We start from the raw sequence: 14,274 nt of genomic DNA, 5'->3' as shown, positions 1-14,274 counted from the left end.
TTTGACTGGGCAATAAGGGGCGGGGCACCTGATGAAGTGGCGGGGGGAGGGAGAGGAATGCCAAGGTGAGACCCATGCGGATCGTTTGTAGGACCCACTGGTCCGACGTGATCTGCTCCCACTTGGCGTGAAATAACTGGAGACGCCCTCCTATGGGAGCTGATCATTGATGGTCATTTGTATCTCCTGAAGGGGCGTGAACCAGACCCCCCCCCCAAAAGGGGTGTTTGGAGTAGTGCTGCTGGCGACCTCTGTCGCGAAAGGGCTGACAGTCCTGGGACCAGTCGGTTTGCTGGGGATACGCCCGGTGAAATGGGGTGGAGCTAGTGGAAGGCTCAGTGTTCCGAAAGGGTTGCCTCCTGTAGGACTTCTTTGTGACCGATGGCATCCCTCTCTTCTTGTCCTTGTTTTCAACTAGGACAGGGTCCAGGACCTCCCCAAAGAGCTTGTCCCCTTTAAAAGGAGCTGTGACAAGCTTCCACTTGGAACGCATATCCACGTTCCAGTGTCTCAGCCACAGGAGGCGTCTGATGGTAACATTAGACGCTAGGGCTCGAGAGGCGAACTTGGCCGCGCTCAGGGTGGCATCAGCGGCATACTCTGTGGCTATTGATATCCTGCCTCAACTTAGTGTCCCTGGCCGGAATCTTTGTCAGTAACTGTCTCAACCAAAGCAGGGCTACCCTGGAAAGGAACGAGGCTGAGGTGGATATCTTAATCGCCCAAGCTGCCGCCTGGTGAGTTTTGTGGCAAGCATTCTCAGTCCTCTAGTCCTCTGCCTTGAACCCCTCTAGCAAGTAAGGGTCAAGAACAGACGTAGAGGTGAGTGCCGCCACGGGAGGATCGATTGAAGGTAGCTTAAGCAAATCCTCTAGGCTGGCATCTACTGTATAAAGCTTCTTATCATTGTTACTGGGGGTAGCCATGGTAGCAGGCTGTGGCCATTGCTTTTGAACCATGTTGAGAAAGAGTTTGGGGACTGGAACTATCTCCTGGGCCAACACAGGTTCTTCAAAAGGATCCCCAGATAGATTGTCTGGGTCCTGGGCCGTCAGAGCCGATGGGGTAGATCTCATGCGGGTTGCTACCTTAGCCTTATGCAGAATGGTTTTGAAGTTGGCCAATTTAAATAGGCCCGAAAAGGTAGGCTTTTCGGAAGAACCACCTTCATCCCCCAAAAACTCGGGTTCTTGCCTAGGCAATAAGTCCTCCTCCTCCTCCCAGTCCAAATCCCCCGAGGCTAGGGAGGAATGGGGGGGACTGAGGAGGTTGGGTGAAGGATGCTATACTGGGAGCAGCCTGAGGCTCCAAATGGCGGGTCTTGCGAGTCCGTTTGCCCCTCTGTTGCATGCCTGCTTCGATGCCCTGGGAGATAGCCCTGTTGATGACCTCCTGCATCTCCGCCAAGGCAGGGATATGGCGCGAGCAAATCCAGCTCCCAGCGCCTGCAGGAAACGAAAGGCTGTGATCCAGGCGATAACAAGCCCTTGCCGCTTTAGTCCAAAAGGCTAGGGGCCCAGATCGCCGGTCTGACCGGTCAATGAGGTCTCCACGCGACTCCTGCTATGAGTCAGGCTTCAGGCAGCTGCGGCATGCGGTTAAATCGAAATTGAAATCGTAACTGGCAGGACTCTAAAAATGGCAGCTGGAACTCCCTGCCGCCTCTCCAGACCTTTTTAAAGTGCCACTAACACTTGGGAGAGCCCTGAGGAGCCGTGCCGAACGCCGGCTTGTAAAAAGCACGGACGCCGACAACGGAGCTCTCAGCGGGGATTTCCTCCCACAGCAGGGTTGCTGTGGCGGCGCTGGCGGCGGCAGTCCGACCCACGCGCTTCCCCAACAGCTGTCTGTGACCCTGCAGGGCCCGAGCAAGATCAGGACACCGGGAGGATCAAGGGGTGAGAGAGAAGCCAAATTGGGCTTTAAAATAAATTTTTCTCACCAAGCCTGTACCAAAGTAAATAACACAATCTTTCCTTTTCTGTAATATAATTGAGAGTCCAAGCAATCTATCTAGAATTGAAGAGAAACTTGAAGCGCGTCCACTGGGCTAGCTGAATTGAAAAAAACTGAACATAATCAGCACCAGAGGCATGGTTTAAAGTTTCAATTCAGTTCTGGGCAGATTGGCTGTATTTAACCCTTGCTTGGACACTCCAGAGCAGCGCCCTGGAAAATATGATATTTATATATTTACAAAATTGCAAAACACACAAGATAAATTAATCATATTCATTTTATTACTAACAACCTATTATATGGGTTGTAATTTCAAGAATTAACTTAATTTGACCTTTTAAAAAAAATACTGAAGAAAAAATATATTTTTGACCAACACAAATCCTGATCTCAATAGGGTAGAGATGCAGCTCTTTGAACTATCTCTACAAGAAAAAAGTTTAACAAAAGTGGCACAATGCACCTTCCACACAAGAGTTAACAGAATTAAATTACCTGCACCTGTGATATCCTTTATTCTGAACATCTTTTAACATGTTATGGTAAGAAAGCTGGTTGCAGTTTAATCTGCCCTTATGAAAGGAAGTTACTTTTAAAATTCTGTCCAAATACAACTACTTCACATCAGTCATCCCTCCTTCCTTCTTCCTGCTTCATGTCACTTCCCTTCTCTTAAACTAAATAGTTTAAACCAGGCAGTTCTTGATGAGATCACATTTCAAACACCTGGCCAGCTTGATACTGACTTATAGGTCGCTATCAATAAACCCACATACCAGCTATATGTAAATAATAACAATATTCAAGTTGAATAACAGAGGTTTGGCTGTCAAAAATATTGAAGTAGACTTAGAAAGAGTCCAGTTCTAAATGGCATTTGCCATTTGATTACCAGCTGCACTTTTATTAAATTTGTATTGGGAGTGTGTATGTGTCTATTATGTGTTATCTTCTCTTCTCTTCATATATAATACCTCTACTTTCAATCCCAGAACTTCAAAGGACAGTTTTGAAATATATTGCCCATATTCCACTCAAAGTAACTCCCACTATAATTTTAATTGTAAATCAAATTTTATATGTTACTGGGAATATCTTCCACAAACATGAAAAGGGACATTGTTGCAGGGCAGGAAGAAAAATCCAAATTAGATTTATACTAATAAAGAAAAAGAAAATGTTTTCAGAGTTGTTTCAGACTACAATCTGTCAAAAACTATTAAACAAAGGCTTGAACATGATTTGAATTTATGTGATTATTCATCATATATAATATTAGCTCATTTGCCTAAATTTATGGTAATGAAACAAAGACAAATATATGTGCTCAGAAACAGTTTTGTATATTTACTGGTCAGATAAATTAAAGATTTTTGGTTATTAGTACAAGACGAAATCTCCATCAAGGAGAGCTCAAGGTGATTTTCCAAAGGTGTTTTTTCAAAAGACAATTGGACTTTGTTTTTCTTTTAAGACATTTCGCTACTCATTCAAGAAGCTTGTTCAGTTTCCTTGAAATGTATTCAAGGAAGAACAAAGTCCAATTGCCTTTTGAAAAAACGCCTTTGGGACAACCATGACCTAGATGACTGAGAATCTCCATAGATATTCAAGGTGATTTGATGATTATTTCTAGATATCATCTATAAACCTCTTTTCCTAGAATCAAGATGCATTTCAAGTCCAAAAACTCAGAAAACGTAGCGCAAATTAAAACTGCAGAGGTTAAGACTAACAAACAGCAAGTTTAGATTCAACTTTGATCAGAGTTGAAAGACTTTCCTTTTTTTAATGCTATGTTATGTTTTGATATAAGGTTTTTTATAAATATGTATTTTATTGTGTGTATGAACCGCCAAAGAGAACAATGTAGAAAAAATACTCACTAAAAACGACATGGTCTTTTGCTGGTCCTTTTTTCCGAATGGGGTACAGATTAACGGCTGGAACTTGAAGAACTTGACTCATTCTGTTTTGCTGATGTAAGTGGGCTTTTGTGGTTTGGCCAACGGACCTCAGTGGCATCGGAGACATCTCTGATGCTTTTGTACCTCGTCTTTCACTTAAATTTTTGGTCACTGACATTGGAAAGAAAAGGAATAACACACACCCAGGCATCACAATTAAAATATTAAATGGGATGCTATTGAAATACTAAATGACATGTTGAGTAGAGTACCTCTGAGTCAATTATACAACAAGCTATGCCATCAAAATCAGGAGAATATAACACAGCTACGATTAATTGGCGTCCCACAAATGGCTATAGGTCCACTCCCCTATAACTAAATCTAAATCCAGTTTTCTGATCTGAATGCAAAGGAATATACTTGTTCCTCAAAAGGTATGTCCATAATTCCACTAGGTGGCATACAAGTTATTGTATTTCATTTTTCATTACTGTTTTACAAGTACGAACACATATTGAATTCTACATTTGTTGCTATGCTACCAGGAACAATAGATTCCTCATGTCCTTCTTATTCCTAAGAGACTAAGGTTTTAACATTAAAAGAATAAAACTATAGCCCTAAGTACTCAGTAAATTAAAGACCTGGTGTTACTGCAAATTATGAAGACATTGCTATTAAATATGGAGCTTACATGGATAATTACAATGAAATAAAGAATATATTCACCCTTTACTGAACTTTATACAAATAGCATAGCATCAAGCAAGGTCCATTTCCAAGAAAATGGCTAATAACCATGTAATGCTTGATGGTCTGACATTTGTATAAAACTAAGTAATTTCTCAAATTAAGTATCAATTGTGCTGTTCTACACATATAGGAACTGAAAACTGCATTTCGGAATTAATTACCAAAATGTGTTTAAGCTTTATTATTAATGTAATATACATCAATGCATTCTAAATGTCTGATTGCAATACTATTTACATATTAAATCTATGTTAATAAGAAATCTATTTTTTCCCATTTTGCATTATAACAGTATAATTAATGTTCTTTTGTGATGATATTTCATCCTTTCTTTTCTTGGCATTCATACTTTTATTATTCCTTAATTCTGCAAAGTGCTAACTTGGCAACAGTCCAATGTACTAAGAGAATTTTGGCAAACACAAAGATTACTAGTAAAAAGAACCTTTGCAATTTTATGCAAACTCAATCAAAAGTCAAATTATTACATGATAATACAGATCAGGTCTTTTCAGAAAATTCTGTATAACATCCTGTTTTAAAGGACTCACATATTTATTTAGTGAAAACATCGCCCCTTTCAAACTTTTTTTTTAACTTACAAGTGCTGTATGTAGGCTCACACTGAAGTGACATTATCTGGATTTTTTCTTCATCTGTTTCCACATTTAGGTTGGATAAGTACTGTTTGACTTTCCTGGCCATCTGAGCATCTTCATACAACTTCTTTGCATTTAAAAGAGAGCTGCGACGAGCACGTTTTTTGTGAGCCCCTCCTTGAACATCCAACATGTTTGAATTTGTGCTACCCTGACTCAGTGACCTGAAAAATAAGACAGCCATTATGTTTTAACTTTGCTTTGATTATGAAGAATCAAAGCAGAAAACAGAAGCAAAATGTTCTTCTATTAAAAGCGCATGCTGATGTCAAGTTAAAAAGAGATGAAATGTTAACACATTGGTTTACAAAGTAACTCACAAAACCGGTAACAGAATCCAGAAAAACATATTAAATAAAGAGTGTAATAAACAAAAACTGGGCAAAATACGACATAGGTTCCTTCTAGTGAATGAAGCCAGGGTCCTTTCAGACTTGAACTGAAAACTTAAATATGGAGTTACGTGTTGACTTTTTCTAAATTCAGCAATATTAAAAGTAATCTGGCCCAGCAATCTAAAGTAAGTACAAAATGATTATTAACCATATTTCTTTTCCATTCTGTTACTGAGCTTGAGAAATTGAAAAGACAATATACTATAAACATCATAATTTCAAAAATAAGGAGAAATGTCTTCATATTATATTCACTTGCTTGTAACAATATTCTGCATAACAGAACATTGGTTCAGTATTCTTAACATCTTTATGAACAAACTGAATGGTATCGCTTGTCAAGAAATATTAATTTGACAGTTTTCTGAGACTTGCAATAATTTACTACTACTATACTGCTATTTCTCAAAGGAAGCAAACATATTTCCTGGCATGAACAGATTTATGTATGAAAGACCTATGTGTACTACTGGACTATCTTCTTTGTTATTTTATGCCAGTTTTCAAGCTTGGAACTGAAGACTTTGTGTTGACGTTCAAAGGAGGAAACTGCTGGAGAGAAAGTAAATACAATGCCCCTCAGCTACATGAATGGATTATGATTTGTGCTTGAATAATCAGAACATGTTTTGACATGAACTATTTTACTTTTTCTCACTGTATTTAAAATATAATATGGACAACTGTGAATATAAACAAGTTGTATTACTTTTCAAGCCATTTTCTTTCACAATTCCAATCCTCCACTTTTTTATTATAAAGTACAACTGAGATTTCACTTTGATCAGTTTAAACAATATGACTAATATTAAATAAAGTAATAATACTTGGCATGAGCTGCAGTAACATTGATTCTCTACCAGCAACCCCTACATCCTTTAAAAATCAACTATGCAACATGAAACTTCTTCAACAAGATCCTGAAATTCAGCAAAGGGCATTGCTAGTACTTGCGGAGGGCAACAGGCCCTATTTGTATGGCAAATATTTAATGTTTAATAGTGTTGAATGTTCTTTATATTTTTCTAGCAAGAGTTTGAAAAACACACGTTCATCATTAAATTAAAGTCATCTATTCCAAGATGTCCTTAAAGTCATCTATTCCAAGATGTCAAATAAACAGTAATTTAAAACTATCAACATATATTTTAAAGAGGGCATAGATACAAACATTTCACAATTAAAAAAGATGAATCTGAAGTTTTTCTTCCTTGTTTTTAAAGGCAAGAGAAAAAGTATCAATAATGGGTGTTCTGGTAAGCTGTCGAAGATCTCTAAATTACAAGACAGGAATGAAGAATGATTTAGGACCTCTGTCATGCAATGCAATAGAAGGAGAGAAGTAAAACTAAATAATGATTGATTTCTAGAATGTAAAGCTGAAAAAGCTGAAAAAAGAGAGGAGCAAATATCAGATTCTAAAATGTGAGTTTGAGATCAAATGAGAATGATTTCTTGTTCATTTTGATAAAGGCTACTAAAGTTTCAGATGTACTCAGACTCCTTATAATTTCTCTTTTAATATTTCTGAAAACAAAAAAAATAAGAACTAATTTCAAAGCTATAACAATTTCAAGCTGATGCTACGTACAACATATGCTTCACAATCTTCTTTGGAAGATAGTCATTTATTACTTTCTGATATGCTTATACAATTCAAAGTTAAAATATCTAATATTAAATACAGAGTGTAAATTCATCAACCAAAATATCTTATCTGCATGAAGGAGATTTTCAAACTTTGGAAGCATTTATACCAGCACAGCAGTATTTCAATGGCATATCCTTTAAAATACTTGTGCTGAACAATAAACACTGGAAGATTTTGTAAAGGTAAAAGATACATTAATTTGAACTATGGGAAGGAAAAAAAGGATATTGAATTAACAAGCCATACAAAGTTAAGTTAATACACATAATGGAGAAATGGGTTTAAATAAATGCAAAATTGTAATATTATGAAAACCGATTGCTAATTTATTAACATTAGAAAAAGCAACAGGTTTAGAATGTTGCACACATTTTTCAAAAGGAATTTCACAAACCACAAGCTGAAAAGGTGAAACAACTAAATAATAACATCCAAGATTATAAACCAATTTACCTGACTGATATGGAAACATTAAAGATATATTTTAACAGTTCGCCAACTGAAAATTGGCATGCGTATTTTTTAAAAAAACAATCATATTATAAAGCTCATGTTCTTTGGTTTTTTCAAAGTAACCATTTATACTGGTTGGAAGGAAATGGGATTTTGTCTCTTATATTCCTACTCTAAGCAATCAAGAATAAATAACTATTCATTCTCTGCAACATCTTCCCCCGTCCCTGTGGGAACAGAAAGTTCCAAGTTTAAAATACAAATAATCTAAAGGAAGTTCTCACTATATTATACATTGTTTCTTATTATTTATATATTTGTATCCCACCTTTATTATTTTTATAAATAACCCAAGGCGGCAAACATATCCAACATAGTTTCATCCTCCTATTTTCCTCACAACATTGTGAGAGGAGTTGGGTTGAAAGAGAGTGTGACTGGCACAGACTCATCCAGCTGGCTTGCAAAACTAAGGCAGAACTAGAACTCACAGTCTCCTGGTTTCTAGCTTAAGCACTAGACCAAACTGACAATTGTTCTTTGATGCATATCCAGATGGTCTTAATACAGGCCTCATTGCATACTATTGTGTCAGGATAGCAAAAAGACTGCAATATATTGGTCTGGTCACTGCATCATAAATATGACTTCAAGATGTGGTGTACTTTTTGTTTTTGCTACTTATACAAAGATGGAAAGAAAACGAATCATAGTCCCTAAATTCACACATCTAATAGACTGGTGCTGATTCTGTTTCCATGAATAACACAGCTGAATTTCATAAATAATGCCAAATTCTATGTACATGAATATGGCATTTCAGATATGCTGAGTGCAAATACATTAGGAAATAAATTTATTGTGTCTTATTGGAATTCTTTTGTTTTAGCAGGATCACTTCCATAATGGGCATGCTTAAGCTGTAGCGAAACTTCCGCACAAGTTTGTAATATTGATGAACCCAGAGCTATACATGGCTTCTGAAGATACTTGTTCTAATCTGTGGGAATTGGGCGTCTCTCAACTTCTATATAGGCCATTCCTGGCACATTTCATGGCAACAACATTTAGTCATTCCTTTTCCACTCCTAAACATTAAGCAAGCTTATTTTTCAAAGAAATTATAAGTTATGGAATTTCTCTAAAGTTCTGTCATGTGTGTATCTGCTCAGTATCCATTCACAGATATTTGTAAATGTGTGGTCCGTGTTTTATAAAATCTTCAACCAGTACTTAAAATAAATCAGCTGTCAATAAAAACATTTTATCTGCGCCTAAATTGAGTAAATTTCAAGGACTTTAAAATAAATAAAAACACTAAGATTTGCATATAATTTTGATTTTATTAATGTGTGGGTTCCAATTTGTCATCATAAACCTGTGTTATCTTAAATTTGGAAATAGTTAGAACAAAGTATTGCAGGGTTAATAAAATGCATGCTGTTGTTGAGGTGCATGCATTAATGATGATGCAGAATGTTAAAAGTTGCATAATTTTGCTTTAAGTCTTAGTTGCATTAATCTCCGCACTTACCCCAAACTCCTCCACCTCTTCTTCCTGTAACCAAGAGCCATATACAATGAAGCATGTATTTAAAAAAAGAAAGCAAAAGGGGGAAAATCACAGTTGAGAGTCAGAAAGGAAAAGGATGTAGACAGGAAAAATAAATGAAAATTCTGATCAGGTAAAAACACTTTCAAACCAGTAAAACAATTTTTTACAATGGAATACAGAGACAAAACTTGTTAGAATACATGGTGAACACAGAACACACAAAAAACAAGGATCTGGGCTTCAAGAACCATGTTTGGGGAACAGGACAACAGGCAGAGGAGCTTCCAGCTAAATGTGGGTATAGTTTTCTAGAAATAGTCCCCTTTTCATCTATTTTCATATGTAGAAGATTCAAAGGTAATGAACACTATCTGTTTAACGTAATTTTAGACCCAACAGTACTATTTTAAATAAATATTGAGTTACAAATTTATCAATTTAAAAATGATTTAATTTAGATATGCTGAGTTATGTTCTACTTTGTGCAAGATAGACTCCTAATCTAAAATTTTATATACTGCAATATATCAAACAAACAAAAAAGATTTATTAGCTATATAAGCATTTCAGACCTCAAGGCAAGTATTGAAAATTAACAGAACATATATGTTTGCTTTCCATTCACATTTAAATAACAAATGAAATTAAACAAAAGATAAACATGGAAGTACAAACATGCAATTATTTATATTCCACACTTTTCTATGTCTAATGCCATACCTTTGTCTGAACATCACAGCAGGATCCATATTAGCAGAAGTCATTCTGACCACCTGGCGTATCTCTTTAGCAATCATTCTCAGTTTCTCAAAATTTACCAAACCATCCACCTTTGAATCATTTCCTGTACAATTAAAATATGTGGGGAAAACATTTAAGATTTTTGAACATACTTCTGAGGCTGTCAAGTTAGTTCTTTTGTGTATCACAACACATTATTACATGTAAATATCCTTGAATGCAAGCAAGAAGACGCAAGAAGCTTTAAGACAAGGGAGAGGTGCCAATCATAATCCCAAAATATCCACACCTATTTTTTTAAACATCAGTAGTTGTCAGCAAAAATAACATATAACAATGGATCTAAACCGCCTTTGAATTTTCAATAATAAAAGAAACTGATTGCAAGGGAGTTATCTTAATTTCCACCATTACTTGTTATTTTGGGAAAGAGATGTTTATTTTTCCTAGAATTTTCAACTTTTTCAGTCTGAGAATCGATTCTTAAATACAGGTCTAAATCCAAGAAACATCTTTTTAATTACATACTTTATTCTTCATAACATTTGGAAGCCGGGTGGAATAAAAGCTTAATAAACAATAGTAAAACATCTGCTTATCCCAAGTCATTGGGAAGGACTCAATAGGTGTACAAAAATGACAAATCTAATCTAAACACCTGATTATGCGACTAAGTATATTCCATAGGTACGGTAGGCCTCTACTCATAGTGGAAAGGTGAAATTCATTTTTGGTGGGCCACAGAGCTTTAAAATAAAAATAACTGAATGTGCTTTATTTTTAATGTATGTGTCCAGACTTACCTTCATGTAGAAAGGTAATATCTTTCTTAACCACTGGGAATAGTGGAATAATTGGAGGCTGCATGCTCTGACTGCTAAGGATATTGCGATACTTTGCCATGTTCCTAGATGGATCAAAAAGATCCTGAAGGTCTCTAAGGTGTTTTTCATATTTGCTTGGTAACCTTTCCCATGTACCTCTGAGTCGAGCCACTGGTGCCAGATTAAGACCACTGCAAGAAATAATTTAATAGTTAGTATTGTACTGATGTGCTTCATCAAAAACACATATTTTTAAAGACTGATGTGCTTTATCAAAAACATATACTTTTAAAACAGCAACATTAACAAAAGCATAGGTGCTCTAACTGCTTTCTATGGGACAGCCAGCAACTCCTACCTGAAAAGGATTTCCTACAAAACTACTTACAGAAATCCCTCTGAGCTTTGAGAAAACTACTTCTTGCACAACAGCATCTTACTTAGATGTGATTTTGCAATTTTAGATCTAATACAATACAATAGCAGAGTTGGAAGGGACCTTGGAGGTCTTCTAGTCCAACCCCCTGCCTAGGCAGGAAACCCTATACCGTTTCAGACAAATGGCTATCCAACATCTTCTTAAATACTTCCAGTGTTGGGGCATTCACAACTTCTGGAGGCAAGCTTTTCCACTGATTAATTGTTCTAACTGTCAGGAAATTTCTCCTCAGTTCTAAGTTGCTTCTCTCCTTGCAATGTGATGGAGCACCACCATAATGTAACAAAACCATTCTTTTTTTTCCTTACATCTCTTCAGTGGAAGACAGATTTCCACCTCAAACTGCAGTTAACATTACACTGGAGGTGATAAATAATAGCTATAGCGATACTGGATTAAGCAGATATTCTGGATAGCCTTAAAACTCTTACCAAAGTATTATTATTATTTTATGCCTTTGAGTCAGTTTGGATTCTTGACAACTGCCTGGACAAGTTCCTGCAGTTTTCTTGGCAAGGTTTTTCTTAGCAGTGGTTTGTCCTTGCCTTCTTCTTAGGGCTGAAAGTGACTGGCCAAGGACACGTAGCTGGCTTCGTGACTAAGACAGAGCTAGAATTTACAGTCTCCCAGTTTCTAGCCTGATGCCTTAACCAATACACCAAACTGGCTCTCCTAACAATGTACTACTTTATGATTTAAAATCGTGGCAGAATTGTGACTTGTAATCTCTGGAATACTTAATCATATTGGCAGCATTTATCTATAAATAATTTCTACCCAAATGAAAAACTAAGTAGATATGATTGCTAATATTTTCAAATACAAAGATCCTTTTGAGTCAAGCTCAACTTTTCATGATTACATGGACATGTCCATTTTCTTGGCAATAATACGGAAGTTGTTCTGGGATTCCCCCTCCTCCCACCCCCACCCCTCAGTTTCCAGGTCTAGCCCTCAACCCCACTACAGAAAGTCCTTGGATTGCCATGGCAATTGGGACTGGAATTTCTATTGCCAATTGATGCAATTGTAAAGTGCAATGTCACATGACTGCAACGTTCAGCAATGGAAATCCCAACATTCCCAGTTGCTGTCATAATTCCAGGAACACACCAGTCATTAAACAAGAAGGGAGTCCTACGCAAGGAGCATTGGGGAGAGAACAGGATGCGTAGGTGCCACAAGTGGATGAGTGTGGGCAGGGTTTCAGGGGCCACAGACTGGCACCATAGAGCACAATCAGGCCAACAGGAGCTGCGGGCAGGCATCAGCCAACTCCTGAGGCTATTACTGTTTGAGAAGTAAAAATCAAACAAAAACTGTTCAAATGGATTTCTACTCCATGCATCTAAGTATCCACAACTAAATTTTAAAAAAGCTAAAATTTCACTAATATCAGTAATAATAAATAAATATTTAGGTATCATGTTCATCTTAAGTCTGCAAATAATTTTTCAGTTTGTTGGATAAAGCCTATGATATTCAAAGCCACATATATTCCACTTGCAGTTTCCTGCTCCTTTTTTATTTTTAAAAGAAAATAACCAACCTAATAACAGCAAACATAGAGTTGAAATTCTTGCATTCTCTGCAATGAAGAGCGATTTTTATGAAATGTTTTACAATCTTCATCCTTTTCAGCTGATTTGTTTCAGATAGAATTTCCGTAGCAACCCAAAACGTTTCTTGATTAATAACATCCTCAAATTGTTTCAGGTTAGTATTTCCTGTTTTAGAATACAGCTTATATAATTCATCAATATACTCGGTAGGCTCAATGTTTCGAAACAATTCAAAGTCTCTCATTGAAAGCTGAGTAGCCACTTCAATAGTACTCAGCTGTAAAAGTGAGATTAGGCTCTCTCTTAGCAATTCTTGAGCATCTTCATCTGAACACAGAGTCTCCGTTTCCATATTATTTTTCAAATAATACCTAAAAATACAGTGAGAAGCATGCATAATTTAACAAGTTAATAACTTTGCAGAATTCTAGTCCAATGTAATAAGCTAAATAACACTGAAGAAACTGCCTCTATCAAAGACAAAATATTTCCTTTTCACCCTGCTGCTCGCAACATCTCTTTAAAATTACTGTGGTTAGATGCAGATTTGTAGAATGAGGAAAAAGATAGGAGAAAAGTTCATTAATACAAATGGAGAGGTTAGGTATTTTTGCCCATTACTCTTCATTACCTATCACAAGGCTTTTATATAAATTACTCATATAAAGTATGGTTGACCTTCCACAAAAACATCATTAAATGTCTACACCATCTTGCCATGGCTACATTCATTCTCTAAGAGTTTCTTCTAAACAGATTTTTCAATTTTCCCAGAAACCATGTTCTTTTTTGGAGTGCATTAGTGTACAATCTTAAGGTTAGAGCTAGGTTAAGTCAATATTTTTATCTCTGATATAGTATTTCTCAGCTATTATTTTGTTCTTATGATTTTTATACTTCATGTTATGAGCTATCTATATTTTAATTATAAAATACCTGTTGGTGTTACACTTCATTTTTATTTTTGGTTTACTTAACATAATCTGGCAACTATGTATCAAATCAAAGGCAATAAAATCTGTTACAGTAAGAAATGCTACCTCTTTTTAGCATTTTCTTCTCTATCCACATTGCAAAATGAAATATTTACCTCCCATTGAGCTGAATTCGGTCTGCTAACTTTGAGAACTGGTCGGGAAGCCTTCTCTGTTTGATGACTCCTTCAGTGCTCACAGAAACTTCACACAGAGAATAGGTCTCTGGGGTTCCTGTCAAATTGAACTCATGTACTGCGTGGCTTACAACTTCTTTTGCTGTAGTGTCTTTGCTGATGATAATGTAACAACTCTGTTGATCAGCTTTGAAGACTCTTATAACTTGATCGGGAATGTCTGAGATTAAAATAGAAGAGTTAACACGTTAACTTATTTCCC

General features: G+C 36.5%; 2 protein-coding genes across 6 annotated transcripts in view; both read right to left on the bottom strand.

Moving 5' to 3' along the window:
* The window catches only part of FNIP1 (folliculin interacting protein 1), a 543,489-nt gene that overhangs the window by 245,655 nt on the left and 283,560 nt on the right, over positions 1 to 14,274 (bottom strand). The gene's annotated exons all lie outside the window — the stretch shown is intronic.
* RAPGEF6 (Rap guanine nucleotide exchange factor 6) overlaps positions 1 to 14,274 on the bottom strand; it is a 168,077-nt gene that overhangs the window by 22,398 nt on the left and 131,405 nt on the right. For 3 of the 5 annotated variants that reach the window (XM_081936498.1, XM_081936495.1, XM_081936494.1), the window contains 7 exons: positions 13,992 to 14,232; positions 12,889 to 13,272; positions 10,880 to 11,091; positions 10,056 to 10,179; positions 9,315 to 9,338; positions 5,225 to 5,445; positions 3,846 to 4,037 (listed from right to left, as the gene is read on the bottom strand). In XM_081936498.1, the coding sequence (XP_081792624.1) occupies positions 3,846 to 4,037; positions 5,225 to 5,445; positions 9,315 to 9,338; positions 10,056 to 10,179; positions 10,880 to 11,091; positions 12,889 to 13,272; positions 13,992 to 14,232 (1,398 nt within the window). The remainder of the gene's footprint in view (positions 1 to 3,845; positions 4,038 to 5,224; positions 5,446 to 9,314; positions 9,339 to 10,055; positions 10,180 to 10,879; positions 11,092 to 12,888; positions 13,273 to 13,991; positions 14,233 to 14,274) is intronic. The other 2 variants (XM_081936497.1, XM_081936496.1) reach the window with 1 other exon arrangement.

This window comes from Natrix helvetica (genome assembly GCF_964273705.1).
Source record: "Natrix helvetica genome assembly, chromosome: 1".
Classification (NCBI taxonomy): Eukaryota; Metazoa; Chordata; class Lepidosauria; order Squamata; family Natricidae; genus Natrix; species Natrix helvetica.
This window is presented reverse-complemented; position numbering and strand designations above follow the sequence as displayed.